This window comes from Lolium perenne, chromosome 6 (genome assembly GCF_019359855.2).
Source record: "Lolium perenne isolate Kyuss_39 chromosome 6, Kyuss_2.0, whole genome shotgun sequence".
Lineage (NCBI taxonomy): Eukaryota > Viridiplantae > Streptophyta > Magnoliopsida > Poales > Poaceae > Lolium > Lolium perenne.
In genome coordinates, this window is record NC_067249.2 from 42,109,450 (window position 1) to 42,126,038 (window position 16,589).

General features: G+C 48.4%; 2 protein-coding genes and 1 non-coding gene across 6 annotated transcripts; 2 read left to right on the forward strand and 1 right to left on the reverse strand.

Moving 5' to 3' along the window:
* The first annotated feature begins 227 nt into the window (after window positions 1–227).
* On the forward strand, window positions 228–5,567 carry LOC127308231 (uncharacterized). 4 transcript variants are annotated; one of them, XR_007856359.1, is made up of 4 exons: window positions 228–2,026; window positions 2,609–4,046; window positions 4,331–4,640; window positions 4,853–5,567. XR_007856359.1 is itself a non-coding variant. In XM_051339003.2 (1 exon), exon 1 carries the CDS (start codon window positions 327–329, stop codon window positions 2,007–2,009), a length of 1,683 nt encoding a protein of 560 aa, XP_051194963.1. In that variant the 5' UTR covers window positions 228–326; the 3' UTR covers window positions 2,010–2,428. The 4 variants fall into 4 exon arrangements, 1 of the variants encoding a protein (XP_051194963.1); XR_007856360.1 differs by having other exon boundaries at window positions 4,875–5,567; XR_007856358.1 differs by having other exon boundaries at window positions 4,331–5,567.
* Window positions 2,828–9,438, forward strand: LOC139832367 (uncharacterized). The gene is made up of 4 exons (XM_071822106.1): window positions 2,828–2,907; window positions 3,902–4,046; window positions 4,331–4,500; window positions 8,727–9,438. Exons 1-4 carry the CDS (start codon window positions 2,828–2,830, stop codon window positions 9,436–9,438), a joined length of 1,107 nt encoding a protein of 368 aa, XP_071678207.1.
* LOC127311046 (small nucleolar RNA U3) lies at window positions 6,159–6,372 on the reverse strand. Its single transcript, XR_007857539.1, has one exon. It is a non-coding gene; the product is annotated as a small nucleolar RNA U3 (small nucleolar RNA).
* Window positions 9,439–16,589: the final 7,151 nt, after the last annotated feature.

The window sequence follows — 16,589 nt, forward strand, 5'->3', positions numbered from 1 at the left end:
TCATGTGCAACTTCTTATCCGAGAAAATAACACGAGCACATATATCCGAGATAAATATACAGCTCGTTAATTCTATCCTGGTAGTGAATCTTGTATACTTTTCAGAAGTTTTTAGATTGAAAATTGAAGTTTTTGATTTTCAAAGAGAAAACCTAGATCTTTTTTTTGTACCCTCTCTGACCTGCCACCGCCGCTCGGTTTTTCGATAAAAAAAAAAAAAAAACACCGCTCCGAAATCTCCTCTCTTCTCCAATTCTCCTCTCTTCTCCTCTCCTCACCGGTCACACCGCTCCGAAATCGTTCTCCACCAAAGCTTCACTACCAGGATGCGCTGCCTCCGCCGCACAGCCGCCCACCTGCTCTGCTACGCGAGGACTGTCCCCGCCAATGAAGCCCGCATGGCGTTCGACCAAATGCTTCTTCCGCCTACCACCGTCCTGTGTCGCCCGCCGCGCGTGCACGCCGGCCACATGCTCGACGGAATGCGCGGCTCGCGGTTCTGCACCCAGGCGGGATCTACCGGCACCCACGAGCTCGCCATGGGCCAGAAGTTCACGGTGGTCCCTGGCTCCGACGGCTCCGAGGCGGCAGAGAAGGTCTGTCGCATCGCCGTGGACCAGCAGTTCACGGTGGTCCCGGGCTCCGACGTCTCCGAGGTGGCAGAGAGGGTGTGCCGCGTTCTCTCCACCCAGCCGGAACCGACGGTGGCGCCGGCTCTTGACGCGCTTGGGGTGCCCATGTCGCGGGAACTTGTGGCAGAGGTGCTGAAGAACCTGAGCAACGCCGGCGTGCTAGCCCTCACCTTCTTCCGGTGGGCGGAGAGGCAGGAAGGCTTCGTGTACACAGCCGAGAGCTTCCACAACCTGATTGAAGCGCTCGGCAAGATAAAGCAGTTCAGGCTGGTGTGGAGCCTGGTCGAGGCTATGCGGTGCCGCGGCTTGCTTTCCAAGGACACATTCAGGCTCATCGTCAGGAGGTATGCCCGGGCAAGGAAGGTCAAGGAAGCCATCGAGACGTTCGAGAAGATGGGCGGTTTTGGGCTGAAAACAGACTTGTCAGATTACAACTGGCTGATCGATGTGCTGAGCAAATCCAAGCAAGTCAGGAAGGCGAATGCCATCTTTAAGGACATGAAGAGGGATGGAAAGTTTGTGCCTGATCTGAAGACCTACACTATCCTCATGGAAGGCTGGGGCCATGAGAAGGACTTGTTGATGCTCAAGTCGGTGTACCAAGAAATGCTGGATGCAGGCATTAAGCCTGATGTCGTGGCGTACGGGATGCTCATCAGTGCCTTTTGCAAGTCCGCCAAATGTGACGAGGCCATCAAGGTGTTCCATGAGATGGAAGCCACCGGTGTCATGCCAAGCCCTCATGTGTACTGCATGCTTATCAATGGTCTTGGCTCAGAGGAGAGGCTGGATGAAGCTTTGAAGTTTTTCGAGCTTTCTAAGTCCAGCGGGTTTCCCATGGAGGTACCTACATGCAATGCGGTTGTTGGGGCTTACTGCAGATCCTCAAAGTTCGAGCATGCCTTCAGGATGGTTGATGAGATGAGAAAGAGTGGAATTGGACCAAATTCCCGGACTTATGATATTATTTTGCAGTATCTTATAAAATCTCAGAAGATAGACGAGGCTTATAATGTTTTCCAGGAAATGGGTAGGAGTGGCTGTGAACCTCAGATCAACACATATACAATAATGGTTGGTATGTTCTGCAGTAATGAAAGGGTTGATATGGCCTTAAAGGTGTGGAACCAGATGAAGGAGAAGGGTGTTCTCCCATGTATGCACATGTTTTCCGCGTTGATCAATGGGTTATGCTTTGAGAACAGGCTGGAAGAAGCCTGCATCTATTTCCAGGAGATGTTGGACAAAGGAATTAGGCCACCTGCTCAGCTTTTCAGTAATTTGAAGCAAGCTCTTATTGAGGGAGGAAGGATTAGTTTGGCACAAGAGATGGCTTTCAAGTTGGATACGTTACGGAAAACACCTTTGCGTCCTTGAGGAAACATGCAAATGATGTAAGGCAGCAGCTTGACGGCAATAGCCTGACTCTCTAAATCATTTTCTGCACAATGTGCCATCCTTTAGTTTTGTGATGAACATGTGTCCTCCAGATTGACAACCTCAAATGAAGCAAATTTGGTCAGTCTAGCTAATCAAGCAACTTAGCATTTGCTATCTTATGTAATCTTTGCATGGTGTTTCCAAAGTTGAAGAGGATCTGGAAACTGCAAATCAGAATATACTAGCTTTTCACAGGATTCTGCCGTTGTGGTTGTGTGTACATTTTTCACTGCTTATAGCTGTGGATAATTCTCTGTTGTTTGTCGAAGTTTACCTGACCAAGGAGTATATGTCAATTTTTCATGCTAGATGGAATTTTGTTTATATTTTGCTATCTATACGACTTAATTTTGCTATATTAAGTCTGCACGTCTTACAGAACTTAGGAATACTTCTGGTTGCATTCAATTAAAATTTCAAAAGGTCCTTGATGTATTTGAGATGCTCCCATTGACGTCCATATGATGCTGTTCCTTTTTGTGTTTAAGCTCCCTTTTGTTGCTCCATTCTGATTAACTTGACAATTTTGTGGACAGTTTGTTCAGAAGCTTCAGAATAAGTCATTTACTAACGAGGAGGAGTTGCAAGTGATGCAAGACATCGCTGAAGAATTCACACTCCCTTTTAACATCTAGGCAATCAAATGGAAGATAACTGGTGTACTTCAAAATAAAATGCATATTTTAGTGAACTTAACGAATTATGTCACCCATCCCTTTTTATTGAAAAGGCTGATGGGAAAGGATGGATCCCACATGGCTGGTGGAACTGATCATGATTGGGGGCATGCTGACTTGGGGCTTAAAAATCTGGGCCTGGAGAAAGCAGGGACTGAGTCAGTTAGCACCTTAAATGGTAAAATAGTAAACAAGGCAAGATAGTATTGCTGAAGTTATTATAAGCCTGGAGAGCAACGAGTGAGAAGTTTGCTAAAGAAGATAGTATTGGTTTGTATAATCAAGCAAGATAAATAGGAGAGTTTGCACAGTCGATTGAAGATAGGCAGCAAATGCCAAAGAAGAAGGCGGTGAATATGCGGCCTCCCTATGTTAAGCCAAACACTAACATGAAATCTGACAAATCAAGCTGCAAATGGTACAGGCATGATGATGCACTTCAGCCTGTTTCCATCGGAAGGAAAATCACAGTCACCTGCATATAGTTATCTGGACGATGAAGTGACTAGTGATGAAAGATGGCAAACCAAACACATGGTGGCCAAACAAGACACTCAAGCAACAGGAATGGTTGCCCTGACTACTACGAAAAATCCTGTTCAATGAAATGAAACGCAACATCTCTTGCGTTTTCTCGAAAAAAAAACATTCAGGTAGGCAAAATAGATCAGCAAGCAGCAGTGACTACCAAACAGAGGAAGATTAGACGGATAATGCAATTGATTTCGGCAATCTTCTACTGTGAGCACCTAGTTTGCATCAGAATCACAGGAGCAGGAGTTCTCATCCCCGTGAAGGAGGCCATGACAACGAGGAAAGGCTCATGGATAAGCTTCTGAGGCAAGGGCATAGACAGTGAGGATAACAAGACCAGGACAGAATCCTGGACACCTCAAGCTCGAACCAATCAACGTGCTGATGGCAATGGGGAGCGATCCAACAGAGATGGAGGTTCAATCCTTCAGAAATAGCCATATGGCTGCCCACAGTATCTGAATCCCCAATTGCGAAGCTGAAGGCTCGTCGTCCCGCTCGGTCCATTTTGCTGCAGCTGGACACGTCTAGGGGAAATGTACTCCTTGGTCAGGTAAACTTCGACAAACTGGCTGCACGCATCAGCGCTCTGAAGAAGGCTTGATCTTCCTGCTGCAGAATATCAATAGTCGTCGACATCGACGAGAGCTTGTTCGTTCAGTTTGACAACTGTGTTTGTTATCACCGCTCCATCTCATTGTCCGCCGTGCTGCCGGAGAAGCCTCTCAAGGCGCCCAAGGTGCAAAAGAAAGAGTACGACGAGGTATGTACTGCTAATTTAAGAAATATGCATGCGTGCTTAGTACGTTCTCACTGCTTTCATTATTGATCATATATGATATAAGTACATAGAGATTAGAGACAAGTCAGACATAAAAAACGTCAGTCTACTTTAGTTAACCCCTTTAACACGAACTCTGAAACATGAAATTAATAATCTTAGATGAGACCTTGCCTTGTTTCCGAATATTGAGATAGTAGTTCAAACTATTCACATACAAGAAAGTAAGCTGCACTGATGAGCCTGTGTTTCTCTCTTGTTTGTAGAGTGATCTGGGGAACCTCCTGAAGAACAGAGAGAATGAGAAGGCTCTCAAGGAGCTCAAGGCTAAAGCTGCACTGGGCGCGCTCGGAGAAAAAAAAAGGACGTACCCAGTGCTGAGGGCTCCCGCACTGTGCGGGGTCTGGGGGCACTGGGTGCGCTCAGAGAAAGAGCGGCAAAAAATGATCTTCCGCCACAACTTATCTTTCTACTTAGTTAGAAGCTTCTGAAGAAAATGGCCGAGAACCTTCGCTTGGAAGATTCTCAACTCATATTGACAAACAATGCTCCAAATGTGGTCTTGAAGAGAATGAGGTACACCTTTTTTTCCTTTGCCCATTTGCAAAAGCTGCCTGGTTCAGCTCTCCATGGCTCTTAAGATCCGAAGTTTATTTTGCAAATCGTGGCTCAGTTCCTGCAGTTATTGAGGCTATCTTGTCTTCTGGGCATCCCAATGCTTCGACTACTAATCTGTATACGTTCTTGTGGTGCCTTTGGAAGTCTACAAATGATAATCCTTTTGGCAGGAAATCAAACAAACCATTTCAGGTACATGCAGCAGCCAAGGCAATCCTTCAGGGCGTTAGGACTGATGATGAGCTCACTCCTACAGAAGTGCATGCTTCCATAACTCAGGACAAACAGTGCACCTCTCTCCAACAGGGATCTTCGTTCTTCGGTATCGGAACCCTCCAAACTTGCAGGACCGGTATTCTACGTCGATGCTGCTTGGTCGCCTTTGCAAGGACAAAATTCAGCACCAGCAGGCATTGGCATCTTCATACAACATACAGGACTGACTCCCAGCAGCAACAGCTTCATCTCGGCGATGTCCCCGCATGTCTCATCTGCTCTACAGGCCGAAGCATTTAGAGTCCAATTAGCTGTCAGAATCGCAGAGCTGTTATGCTCTGAGCAACCCATATTTTTGACAGACAACAGGACGCTATCTGTTGCGGCAGCAGCCAACAATCCCGTTGGTGCCCTGGACACAGGCATATTGCACCTCAACTTGCAGCCATTTTTAGTACATCTGCTTTCAGGCAACATAATTTTAAGGCGCACCATCAAGCCAAGTTAGCACTCAGGCTTCTCAACAAGGATGTTATTTTCAGGTGTTTATGCAATTCCCAGCAGCCTGGAACATGTCCAGTGCGCGGAGCTCTGTCTGAATTGGCTGTTCAGCCATTCAAACTAGTATCTGTAAAATGTTGTTAAATCAATAAAATAATCCCAGTTCAAAAAAAAAGGCTGAGAAAACTTATTTAGGATAGTTGCAAGTCTTCTTTTCTGTGAGGAATGAGTTCCTGACACTAGGCTACAAATTTATGTGATGATCTTCTATTGCCATCTTTTTTCATACTTATGGTTTTCGTTTCTCGTCTAGACCCTGACAATTGCAACAGGCTGAGACGTGGAAAGTAATGAGCATGCATGGTTACTTGTGTTTGGGTTGGGGATTGATAAATCTTGTGGATCTGAATATGCAAAAAAGAGGTTGATTTCCAGGTCCCTGTTTTTAATTAAAAGCCTACTGGAAATCTAGAGATTGAGGAAGGTCAAAATTTTGTCAGGATGCATAACATAATGCCCCATTTGCATGCATATCAGAACACCGACAGTGCAGCAGGTTCAAAAGTGTTAGTCTAAAGTTAAAAACAAACTGGGATACATTCTCTAAACCTTGCAGAAAATGGGGCTAGCCGAGCACATGAATGTTCATCATTCATATTTTATTTGCTGCTCCTATAGAATGCATAGCTCATTCATGTAAAATAGTCAGGTTGGGAACACGAAGATCGTCAGCTGTTTTGTGCAAGGAAAAAAATATTATACCTGTCAGACAACCTGTGAGCCACCCGGTCAGCAAACTGAACAGGAACGATCCTCTACAGCCGTAGGACACCATCAGGAGTAATCTGAGCCGTTAATCACGCTCTGGCCCATAGGTCAGACTTCATCAAACAGGTTTTAGTGCTTGCCTCCTTATTAGTCAAGGATGCAACAGTACGATCCTATAGAACAGATCCTGTTCAAGTAAGGTCGTGCTATACAACTGCAGGGTCTGCTATTTAAGCTGGTGCAATCCTCAGTCAACTTCCGAGGTGGTACTATCTTTCGCTAGGTGCTGCTGCCGTCTGTCCACACTGGCCCTGTGCCACTGCGTTGCGTGATTTTGCTCCGGTGCATCAGCTGCACTTCATATTGGGCCGGCCCCTTAACACTAAATAGAAAAGCCCACCTTTTCCAGAACCATCGTTATGACCATTAGTCTACTTTCCGAAATCACTCTGTGCTGTCATCTCCAGCAAGCAAAACTATGTGAAATGGTACTTCTATTCTAGCGCACTCAAGACAATACGTCAGTTTTTTCAAAAAAAAACTTCAAAAATTTGTTGGGGTGTTTTGTGCTGTTCTCTTGGTAAATATAAAATAAAATAACAATGTTTCTCGCAACAGGCAAACTTCAACAAATTACCAGATTTTCACTTGAAAATAAAGTTTGGGGATTCATACCCTATTTAATACCTAAAACATTTCATTCGTTCATTGCTAAGACAGAAAAAACATTTTGGACGTCACACGCTGAGCAATTTGAACCTTTTTTCTGAACTTGGGCTTTATATATCAGGAAGACAGAGTTTGGTTACATTCACGGTTGATCAGCCCCTCCACACAGGGTGGAGCTAACCCAATCAACACATGATGATCCTCTCCACGCCCAAACCTGGCTAGCTCATGCGCGAACGCGACTTTGTTCGCTGACCGATTAACTTTTCAGAAAACTGACGCCCGCAAAGAACTGAGAATATTTTTAGCTCCCTGGTTATGCTACTGATAGCAGATCTTGGGCTTATTTCTCTATTTACTTGAGCAATCAGAGTTGCACAGTCACTCTCCAGTCTCTACCTTCAACGCTGCAGCATAGTTTGGAGTGATCAGCATAGTTTGGAGGGGAAAAAGAGCTAGCACGAATCTTAATGCAGTATGTACGGTGTAGATAGGGATGCGCGCTGAGCACCTGCTCTGAAAATCAACTCTAGGAAATCTGAAATCGTTTCGGACGCTGAACTCTGTTGCTCCCCAGAAAATCACATAAAAAAGTACTCCACCAATATGCCTCCATAAATTACATTATAAAATCCATCTTTTCCAACAAATTACATTCCATGATGAGTTGTGCAGCTCGCGATGAGTACTCATTACGAGTTTCGTGTGCTACTCGAGTTGGTAAGTATAGTGATATATCTTAAAACATGTAGCTAATCGTAGGTAACTTTAGTACTTGACTAATATGAAAAACAAGAAAGCCCCGTCGTGTCAATACATTCTTATAACGATCACTGTTTTTACTTGTATCATCATTATCTCGTGTTCTAATCTTATCGAACCACCAGCAACATGCTCCTAGGTATGTGCTGACTCCATCCCGTGGACTTCTTGTGGGCATCCCAACAAGGAGGAGGCGATTTACACAAAAATAACCCAAAAGTGAAAGAAAAACACAAACTAACCCTCCGGCCAAACTATTTCACCCATCTAACCCTTTTGTGTGGCGCCCCTCTCATGGGCGCCACACATGGCAGTGTGACGCCCGTGCCTCCGGCGCCACTCTCCCAGCCGACGTGGCGCCCTCGACGCTGAGCTGGTGCGCCGATCCGACGTGGCAGGATGTGTGGCGCCGCTCCCATCGGCGTCACACTGTGAACCTGTGGCGCCGCTCGGAAGGGCGCCACACATCCACTTAAGTGTGGCGCCCGCGCCCTCCCCAGCCTGAGCTCTCCTCTTCTTCTCTGTTCTTTTCTTCTCTGCAAGCAAGAAACCGCCGCCGCCGCCCGCCTCACCTTTGTCCCCCCCCCCCACCAAATCCACCAAGGATTCATCAGATCTGGCCGGCCAACTCCTTCCTCATCCATTCCTCAAGGTATTCCCCTTCGATTCCCTCCGATTCATCCACTAGTGTTGGTGGATTTGGTAGATTTGGATATGAACCCTAGACATGGAAATTTATGTTGGTGGATTTGGATATGAACCATAGATATGGAAATTAATGTTGGTGGAATCTACATTGTAGTCTATGTGTTTGAACCAAAGATTTGTTTGAACCCTAGATATGAAATTTTACATGTATGTGTTCAAACCCTATGTATGTATGTGTTGAAATGTCTAATATTTGCCTAGCAAATGCATTCAAATGTGTTATGTATGCCTAGTATTTGTGATGCAATAACTCATATTTGTTAGGAATGGCTCATAATATGGTGTTCTATCCCTAGCTATGAATGTATATGTATGTATATGATGTATGTGTGATGGCTTATTTGGATATATTCTCATGTATGTGTTGCTCATATTTGTTAGGAATGGCTCATAATATGGTGTATTTCTGTAAACATGTAGGATGGTGTGGCTCCTAGATCAAGAGTATGACAGGGACCACCGGGCTTTTCATATGACGGAGAGGACAACGGATCTTCACCCTTTGAAGATTCGTTACCATGGCACAGTGGATATGGCGTATGACGAGAGGTACACGGAGTTCATACAGCCTACCGGTCTTCTCCCGTTCATATCGCTTGTAAGCCGTGGGGGGCCGAACATGAACGCCGCGGAACTCACCACCCTTGTCGACCGGTGGAGGCCGGAGACGCACACCTTCCACTTGAGGGCCGGCGAGATGACCCCTACTCTCCAGGATGTTTCCATGATCCTTGAACTTCCTATTCAGGACGAGCCACTGTGTATGAACACAGCTTCTGATGGGTGGCGCCAGAAGATGGAGGCGCTTATTGGCATGGCTCCTCCGCCGCCAGCAGATCCAAAGGCGCGAGCTCCCGCCGGCGCAGCTTTCTCTTGGATCACTCTTAACTTTGGACAATGCCCTCAAGGGGCCAACGAGGACACTATCAGGACGTACACCCGCGTGTACTTGTGGTACATGATTTCGAGGACTCTCTTTCCTGACAGTGGTGGGAAGTTGGCCCATTGGTGTTGGCTCAAGGCGCTTACGGTGTTGGAGCACCGGTGGAGTTGGGGAACAGCGGCACTTGCCTACCTCTACCGGCAGGTGATGATTTGTTGTATGTACTATTCTTCTATAGTAGTGTGCTAGACAAAGTACTAACCAATTGTATTATGTACACAGTTGGACGAAGCTTGTCGTAGGACTGAGAGCGGCGATATTGGTGGATGCTTGCTCCTACTTTCCGTATGGAGCTGGGACCGCCTATCAGCTGGGCGGCCTAGGACACTCACCGAGAGGCCATGGCCTCATCACCATGACAACCTTGATCGGGAGCCCACTTGGGCATACCTTTGGGACAATGTCTCCGAGATGACGAGCGATCCAAAGATCATGTACATGCACTACACTGAGGAGTTGGAAACTCTTACCGCTGAGCAGGTAACCGATCACTCTTTTGCAATCCGAATTCATAAATTCTACTGGCATGTTGTAAATTCTGAAATATTTGTATGCTGCAGGTGGATTGGGAGCCATATGGTACCTACTACCGTATTGGCGCGGGGATGCCTGATCTCAACCACAAGTGCCTTGAGGAGGCGCGGTTCTGGCGTATTCGCTGCCCACTCATATATGCATGTGGCTTGTTGAATACCACCAGCCGCAGAGAGTGATGAGACAGTTTGGGCTGTATCAGGAGTGCCCACCTCAGTGGCAAGACACGGACCACGCGCTCCATAGGTAAACTTCTAGAATCATGCGATGGAAGATTCTTGATTCAAGAGGTAGAATATAACTTGTTGATTCTTGCAGGCTTGATAGGCAGCGGCAGAGGAAGATCACAAATTAGCCTATCCATCATAGCGGCCACGTCACATCGTTCCAACACTGTTTGGAAGCGATACTGAATGCTGGCTCTGTGGAGATTGTGCCTCACGACTTGGCCGCTTTCAACAACTATCTCCAATGGTTCCATCAAAGCACGCGTATCGAGTTAGTGAAACACGCGTATGGTGATGACATCTTGGACGATCCCATCGAGTTCGATGAGGTTGCGCAAAGCCAGCACGACATCTATGCTCGCAAAGGGAGATCGACTTCTATTGCTTCCGAGCTGAACTTCGTGGTAATGGATTCTATCAGTAACTAGTACATCATCTACATTGCCATGTGATCGCTTAAATAGTGTATAATATGTTTGTCACAGCGGTCGGAGATCCAAAAAACAGCTGACGAGTGCGAGGTTATGTGGGATCAGAGCCTTAGGGATGAAAAGCCTGTCGGACCGTTGCGGCATTTCATTAAGGTATGATGACCAACTTTGAATGTAAGCTATTATGTTTGGGTGGCTTTGTAACCATGACTTCCATGACGCAGAACACTGCACGAAAGATGCGGCGGTTAGCCAACTTGCTAGGTTGTCGCGACGCCGAAATCGCTACATCCTCTTCTGAAGAGCTGGAGGTATGGACTATTTTGTTGGTGTCAAACATGTTCTTACTAATTTCAACTTTTGTAATCTCATGTGTTCATGTTTGTGAAGATTCCTGACGACGACGCCATTTTGAGTCAAAGCATTAGTCGCGGCAAGAAGCAAGCCACATGGTCAGCTTACCAGTTGAAGCCAAGGGGCAAGGCTCCAAACCTATACACTCCGGAGGATTATGTCAACCGAGGAAAGAAGGTTGTGATTGAGGAGGATGAGGCGCCGCCGCGGAGATCATCTTTGAGGAGGACGAGGAATGATGAGCCGTTATCTTCAGAGGAGGAGGAGCAGCAGGAGCAGGAGCACCAGCAACAAGAGCCACGGCAGCGGACGAAAAGGATGGTCGTCCGGAAGCAGCCCGTGAGGAGGGGACGTCGGGGATAGATGGATTTGTGTTGTAAACTCTATGTCATTGCTACGTGTTGTGAACTATATGTCATTTCGAACCATGTCTATTGTTGCTACATGTTGTTTGAATCTATGTGCTTCGATGTGAGCTATGATGTGTGCTATGTGCATGATGTGTGTAAGAAATTGCTATTGAAATTGCTATTGTTGTGTTCAAAACTGTTCAAATAAGGCAATAATTTTCATTGTTTTAACACAAGTCAATGTGTGGCGCCCTTCCCACTGGCGCCACAATGCACTGTGTGGCGCCCATGGCGTCGGCGCCACACATGTCAACTTATATCAACTTTTGGGTCGAAAACATCCAGGGGCTCCGGACGATTAGTCCTTAGCCGTTTTGGCGAGCCTCTTTGTGTGGCGCCCGTGGCATCGGCGCCACACTCCCATGGCATCGGCGCCACACAAAGAGCCTCGCAAAACGGCTAAGTCCCAGGAGATTTGTCTTACAATATGTTTTTGGGCAATTATAAGTGCATGTGTGGCGCCGATGGGAGCGGCGCCACACATCCTGCCACGTCGGATCGGCGCATCAGCTCAGCATCGAGGGCGCCACGTCGGATGGGTGTGTGGCGCCGGCAGGACGGGCGCCACACTGGCATGTGTGGCACCCATGGGAGGGGCGCCACACAAAAAGGTTAGATGGGTGAAATAGTTTGGCCGGAGGGTCGGTTTGTGCTTTTCTTTCACTTTTGGGTTATTTCTGTGTAAATCGCCCAAGGAGGAAGTCGCCATATTTTTTCAATCTACTAGCTTACCATTTTTCCTGCATGTTGAGCGTGTGTGCTCCTTAGCAGCTTTATCCACCATAAGTCCAGAGCTAGGTCCCCATAGTACTTAGCCTCTCGACGAGATCACAACCGAAATCTTTGGCACCCCATTGTAACCCGATATTTTCATAATCAAGATCAGACAGCGGGACGTATGGGTTTTTCCTCATCGTGGGCCCCGATCCTGGGTTAATCGGTCTCTCCGCTTGTACGTTAACCGATGTCTCGTGTCGGCCTACGAGGATTCCATCAACCCTAAGCCCCAAACGGAGGGAATTGCCGAGAGTACGCTCGACAATTGGCGCCGTCTGTGGAACCCTGTTGGCACAAGATCCATCATCGGCAGATTCAACCATGTCGTCGGCAGCTTCGTCGACGCCATCATCATCGCCAATCTTGGGAAGTCCGATCCGATTCGGCTCCTATGAGTTCACCCCGCACAACGACTCTTCTCGCTCGACTTTTTCGGATCTACAAGGAAACATGGAGATTTATGCTTTTGGTGTGTTCTTAAGCATTTGCCTTTCTTGCTTTCCATCTTGTTGCTTTGCATGGTTGAATATTTAGAGGAAACCAAACTAGGTTTTGAATGCCAATAATATATGCAATGAAATTCAAGTTCATATATTATGAGGAAGTTTACTCTATGTTTTAAAATTGTTTGTTCCTTAAATTCTTTATATAAACTCTCTCAAAGAGATTATCATCAATTACCAAAATGGGGGAGATTGAAAGTGCATGGAGCCCTCGGGTGTAGTTTTGGTAATTGATGACAACCCCTATGGGCTAATGTTTGTAGTGAGTTATTTTTGTAGGAGTTTTCCATAGGCAATTGTCGTTGCCTAATCGACGGTACCTCGGAGGAGGGATCCTCACGAGGGGGAGAAGAAGTAGGGGCCATAGGGCGGAGTGCACTCGGGACGGTGGTACGCGAGTTACCCAGCTTCGGAACACCTGCACGATGACAGGGCCTACTGCTGCTTGTCTGGAATTATCTGGGCGCTTTCGCGTTGTTACAATGAGTTGTGGTTGTGCCTCTAGGGCTCCCAGGATCCGGCTTATATAGGCGCCCGGATCTAGGGTTTACACGGAGAGTCCTAGCCGGAATACAAGTTGACTAACTACGGTACAAAGTCTTGCCGTGTACGTCAAGGATCCGCCTTCCTCCAAGTACGTGCTGGATCCGGATACTTCATGGGCTTCAACGGATCCGGCCTCCTTCGTAGGTCGGTTGGGATCCGGCTCCTCGTTCCTGGGCTGGACTTCATCCTTCATGATCTACAGCAACTAGGCCGCCCGATGGGCCACATGCCTCACCACCAACTATGGGCCACCCGGGCTTGCCGGATCTAGGCCACGCCGTTGATATACCCATAAAGTATACCCACAACAGTAGCCCCCGAAGTTCTCCGAGATTCATCATTCCTCCGACTTCATACAGCTCGGAAACGAAGAGAATCTTGTAGAGCTTCAAAACTTCTTTCTTAATTCCGGGTTCACTCCTCCGGAAATCCTTCATCTTCAGATCATGCACAACAACGGAAAGTCCACTTCTCCCGCGCACAACATCCTCATTTCCCGCGCTAAATTTTCGCAGATGCGAATCTTCAGCCGGAAATTTCGGGAGTGCGTGGTTAAGTTACCTCCTCGTCGTTTTACCGTAGTTGACCTAAAACACGTGTCATCCATCCAACGGCGTGACCGTTCCGTTTCCACCGTTGGATCCGGATCCCGAATCTCCGCGCGCGGCCTATAAATACCCCGCGGCCCGGTAAAAATCCATTCTTTCACCTCTTCTCACCACCTCGTCTTCCTCCTCGCGCCGCGCCGCCCGCCAGATCTCGACTCCGGCGAGCTTCACCACGGTGAACTTCGCGCGCCGCCAAACCAAGGCTCTCCTCCCGCCAAGATTCCTGCGTTTGAACGAGAATCTCGCTCCGCCGCCGATTCGTGGTCTCGCGGGACGATTTCCTTCAAGTTCGGCGACCTCATCTTCGCCGGAGCTCCGTCGAGCCACCGCGCCATTAGCGGTAAGTACGCCGGCCTTGTAGAAGACAACCTAGTGTAGAAGATAGACTTAGTGATCCGGGTACTCAAATACTTTGTATGGGTGCAGCCGGAAGCATGCCACTCGAATCGTCGCATTGTACTGGTAGCTCTCCGAGTAGCCCGGATCCCAACCAAATAGAACCCATATGCCCGGATCCCATATCATTCCTGCCACCATATGTTTCCGACATCAGACTAGCTCAACCTTTTTCCGCATCTTCCAGCACCGCTCCAGGCCGGATCCCTTCCCTCCAAGAGCTCGAAGAAGAACTCGAGGGACAAGCTCGGATGGCGGCAAAGGTGCAGGAGGCGGAAAACAAGAGGGCGTCCAAAGCCCGGATCCGCAAAGGGGAGCGAGGTCAGTGGTGGCCTTGCGCAACTACCGATGTGGAGCTTAGAGAGCTCCAGAACGAGGGCATGATCACCACACATTGGAGTTTCACGCGCGACTCCGACGTTCCCAAACCTGAAGCCGGAGAAATTGTTATGACCAAAGCTTGGGTGGAACGCGGACTCTCACTTCCCTGTTCGGAGTTCTTCCTCTCCATCCTCAACACATACGGGCTCCAGCCCCACAACATCTGCCCAAACTCATACCTTCTCCTGTCCAACTTCGTGACTCTCTGCGAAGGACACCTTGGGATCCGGCCAGACGTCAAGTTGTGGCAATTCTTTTTCCGGGTGAAGAAAGAAACCAAGGACAAAGCAATGGTGAACTGCGGAAGCATGACGTTTATGCTCCGCCCTAGCCGTATGTATCCTCCCCACGACTCGCACGAATCCGTCCGGTACTGGAACGCCGGATGGTTCTATGAGAAGAATGCCTCAGTTCCGGATGTTCATGAAGGTCTGCCCCAGTTTATCAACGAACCTCCGGAAGAACTTGCAAGCTGGAGCTTCGTCCCTTCGCTCGCCCAGACCCCAATCTTGGAGAAGGCTGCGCGGAGAATCTCCTGGCTAGTCCACGACGGACTGACCGGAGCCCAGCTCACACTTAGCTGGTTCTCCCGGAGAATCCAGCCTCTACGCTACAACGCGCGCCTGATGTGCGCTTATACCGGGGCGGACGATCTTCTCCGGGTTACCCGCCACGATCTTCCGGCCGACTCTCTGAAGAGAAGGTTCAAGACGCTGGTGAAGATTCCGAGGGGCCAACAGGTCCCGGAACTGATCAAGGACATTTACACGAACGACAAGTGTCCTCCGGTAAGCTTTGTTCTTTTCGTTGCTTCAAACTTCACAAGTTTTTGGATGTTTAACTTTTATTCATTTTCCTTCCAGCTCAACACTTTGGCGGAGGAAAGCTTCCGCACCATTCTTCGCGTCCCCGTCACCGGCGACACGGCGGAGGAGGCTCCGGAAGACGACGAGGAGGAAGAGGAACAGGCACCCCGCAAGGCGGCCCCTCGACCTACAAAGCGTCCCCGCGCCAAGGCTTCCGGCTTTGAAGCCGGAGCTAGCGGCGAGGCCTCCGCCAAGAAGCCAAAGACGACAAAACCACCTCCGCTAGACTCAAGGAAAGCGGAGCGTGCGCGTCTAAGGATGCTCTCAACAGCTGGCCAGGGCACGCGCCCCATCATCCCCGGCGCCCCGTAAGTTTCCGAACATGATGCAACTTTATCTTGGTGAAATTATCTCTTGTCTGAACCCTTTCACTTGTTTGCAGGAATCCGAATGTCACTGCCACGCGGACCACCAGCCAGGAGCCCATCACGAAATACATGAAAAAATCTCCGGCTGTTGGTCCTTCTACTCCAGTTCCGCCAAGTGCCTCCCACCCAACTCCTCAACCGTCTCCCCCTCAGGCTGATCCATCTCCCCCTCCTGCCGCAAATACTCCACCGGAAGTAATTCCGGTTAGCAGCGAGCATGCGGGCGGAGAAGATCCTAAGGCCAAGGGCCCTGCCCAAGAAGACGCGGAAATACAAGGCCAAGGAGAGGCTGAAGTCACTTCTTCCGAGAAGGCTGGAGAAGGTGCTGGCGACATGGTCGTTTTTCCGAAGAACTTTGGAGATCCGGCTGACACCACTTCCACCCCCAAGGCGTATGCCACTAAGTTCTTTAACAAGCTGTCCGAGGCGGAGAAGTGGGAACTTGAACAAGACCTGCTCAACGCCATGCTGAACAACGCCTGGGGGAAGCCTGATTCCAGGACATCGGAAATCCAGGACTTCAAGAAAAACGTTGGCCAGTTCTTCGACCAGCTCATCTGCAAGCAAAAGGTATTCCCCAGTAGCCCCCAAGCATGTAGGCGGAAACTCAAAAAGTAGTTAGCGCTTAGATGCTTAGAAAAAGATTACTTCTGGGAAAGTTGTTAAATTGGATCAGTAGCCCCCAAGCGTTGTGGCGGAAAACGTTCCGGCAATGATGCTTTGGAGAAAACCACTTTACAGGCGGAATTTTTACTCCTGCTCTGTCTATGTTTTACAGGAACAGCAGGCGCTGCACTATGAACTGCACAAAAACATTGCGCTTCAGCGCCGCGTTACTCTGACTCAGGTGGAAAATATCCGGGCTCTGAAGGATGAGAATGCGGAACTGACCAAGCAACTGGCGGACGCCCAAGGTTGGTTTCCGCCTTCTTCGTCACT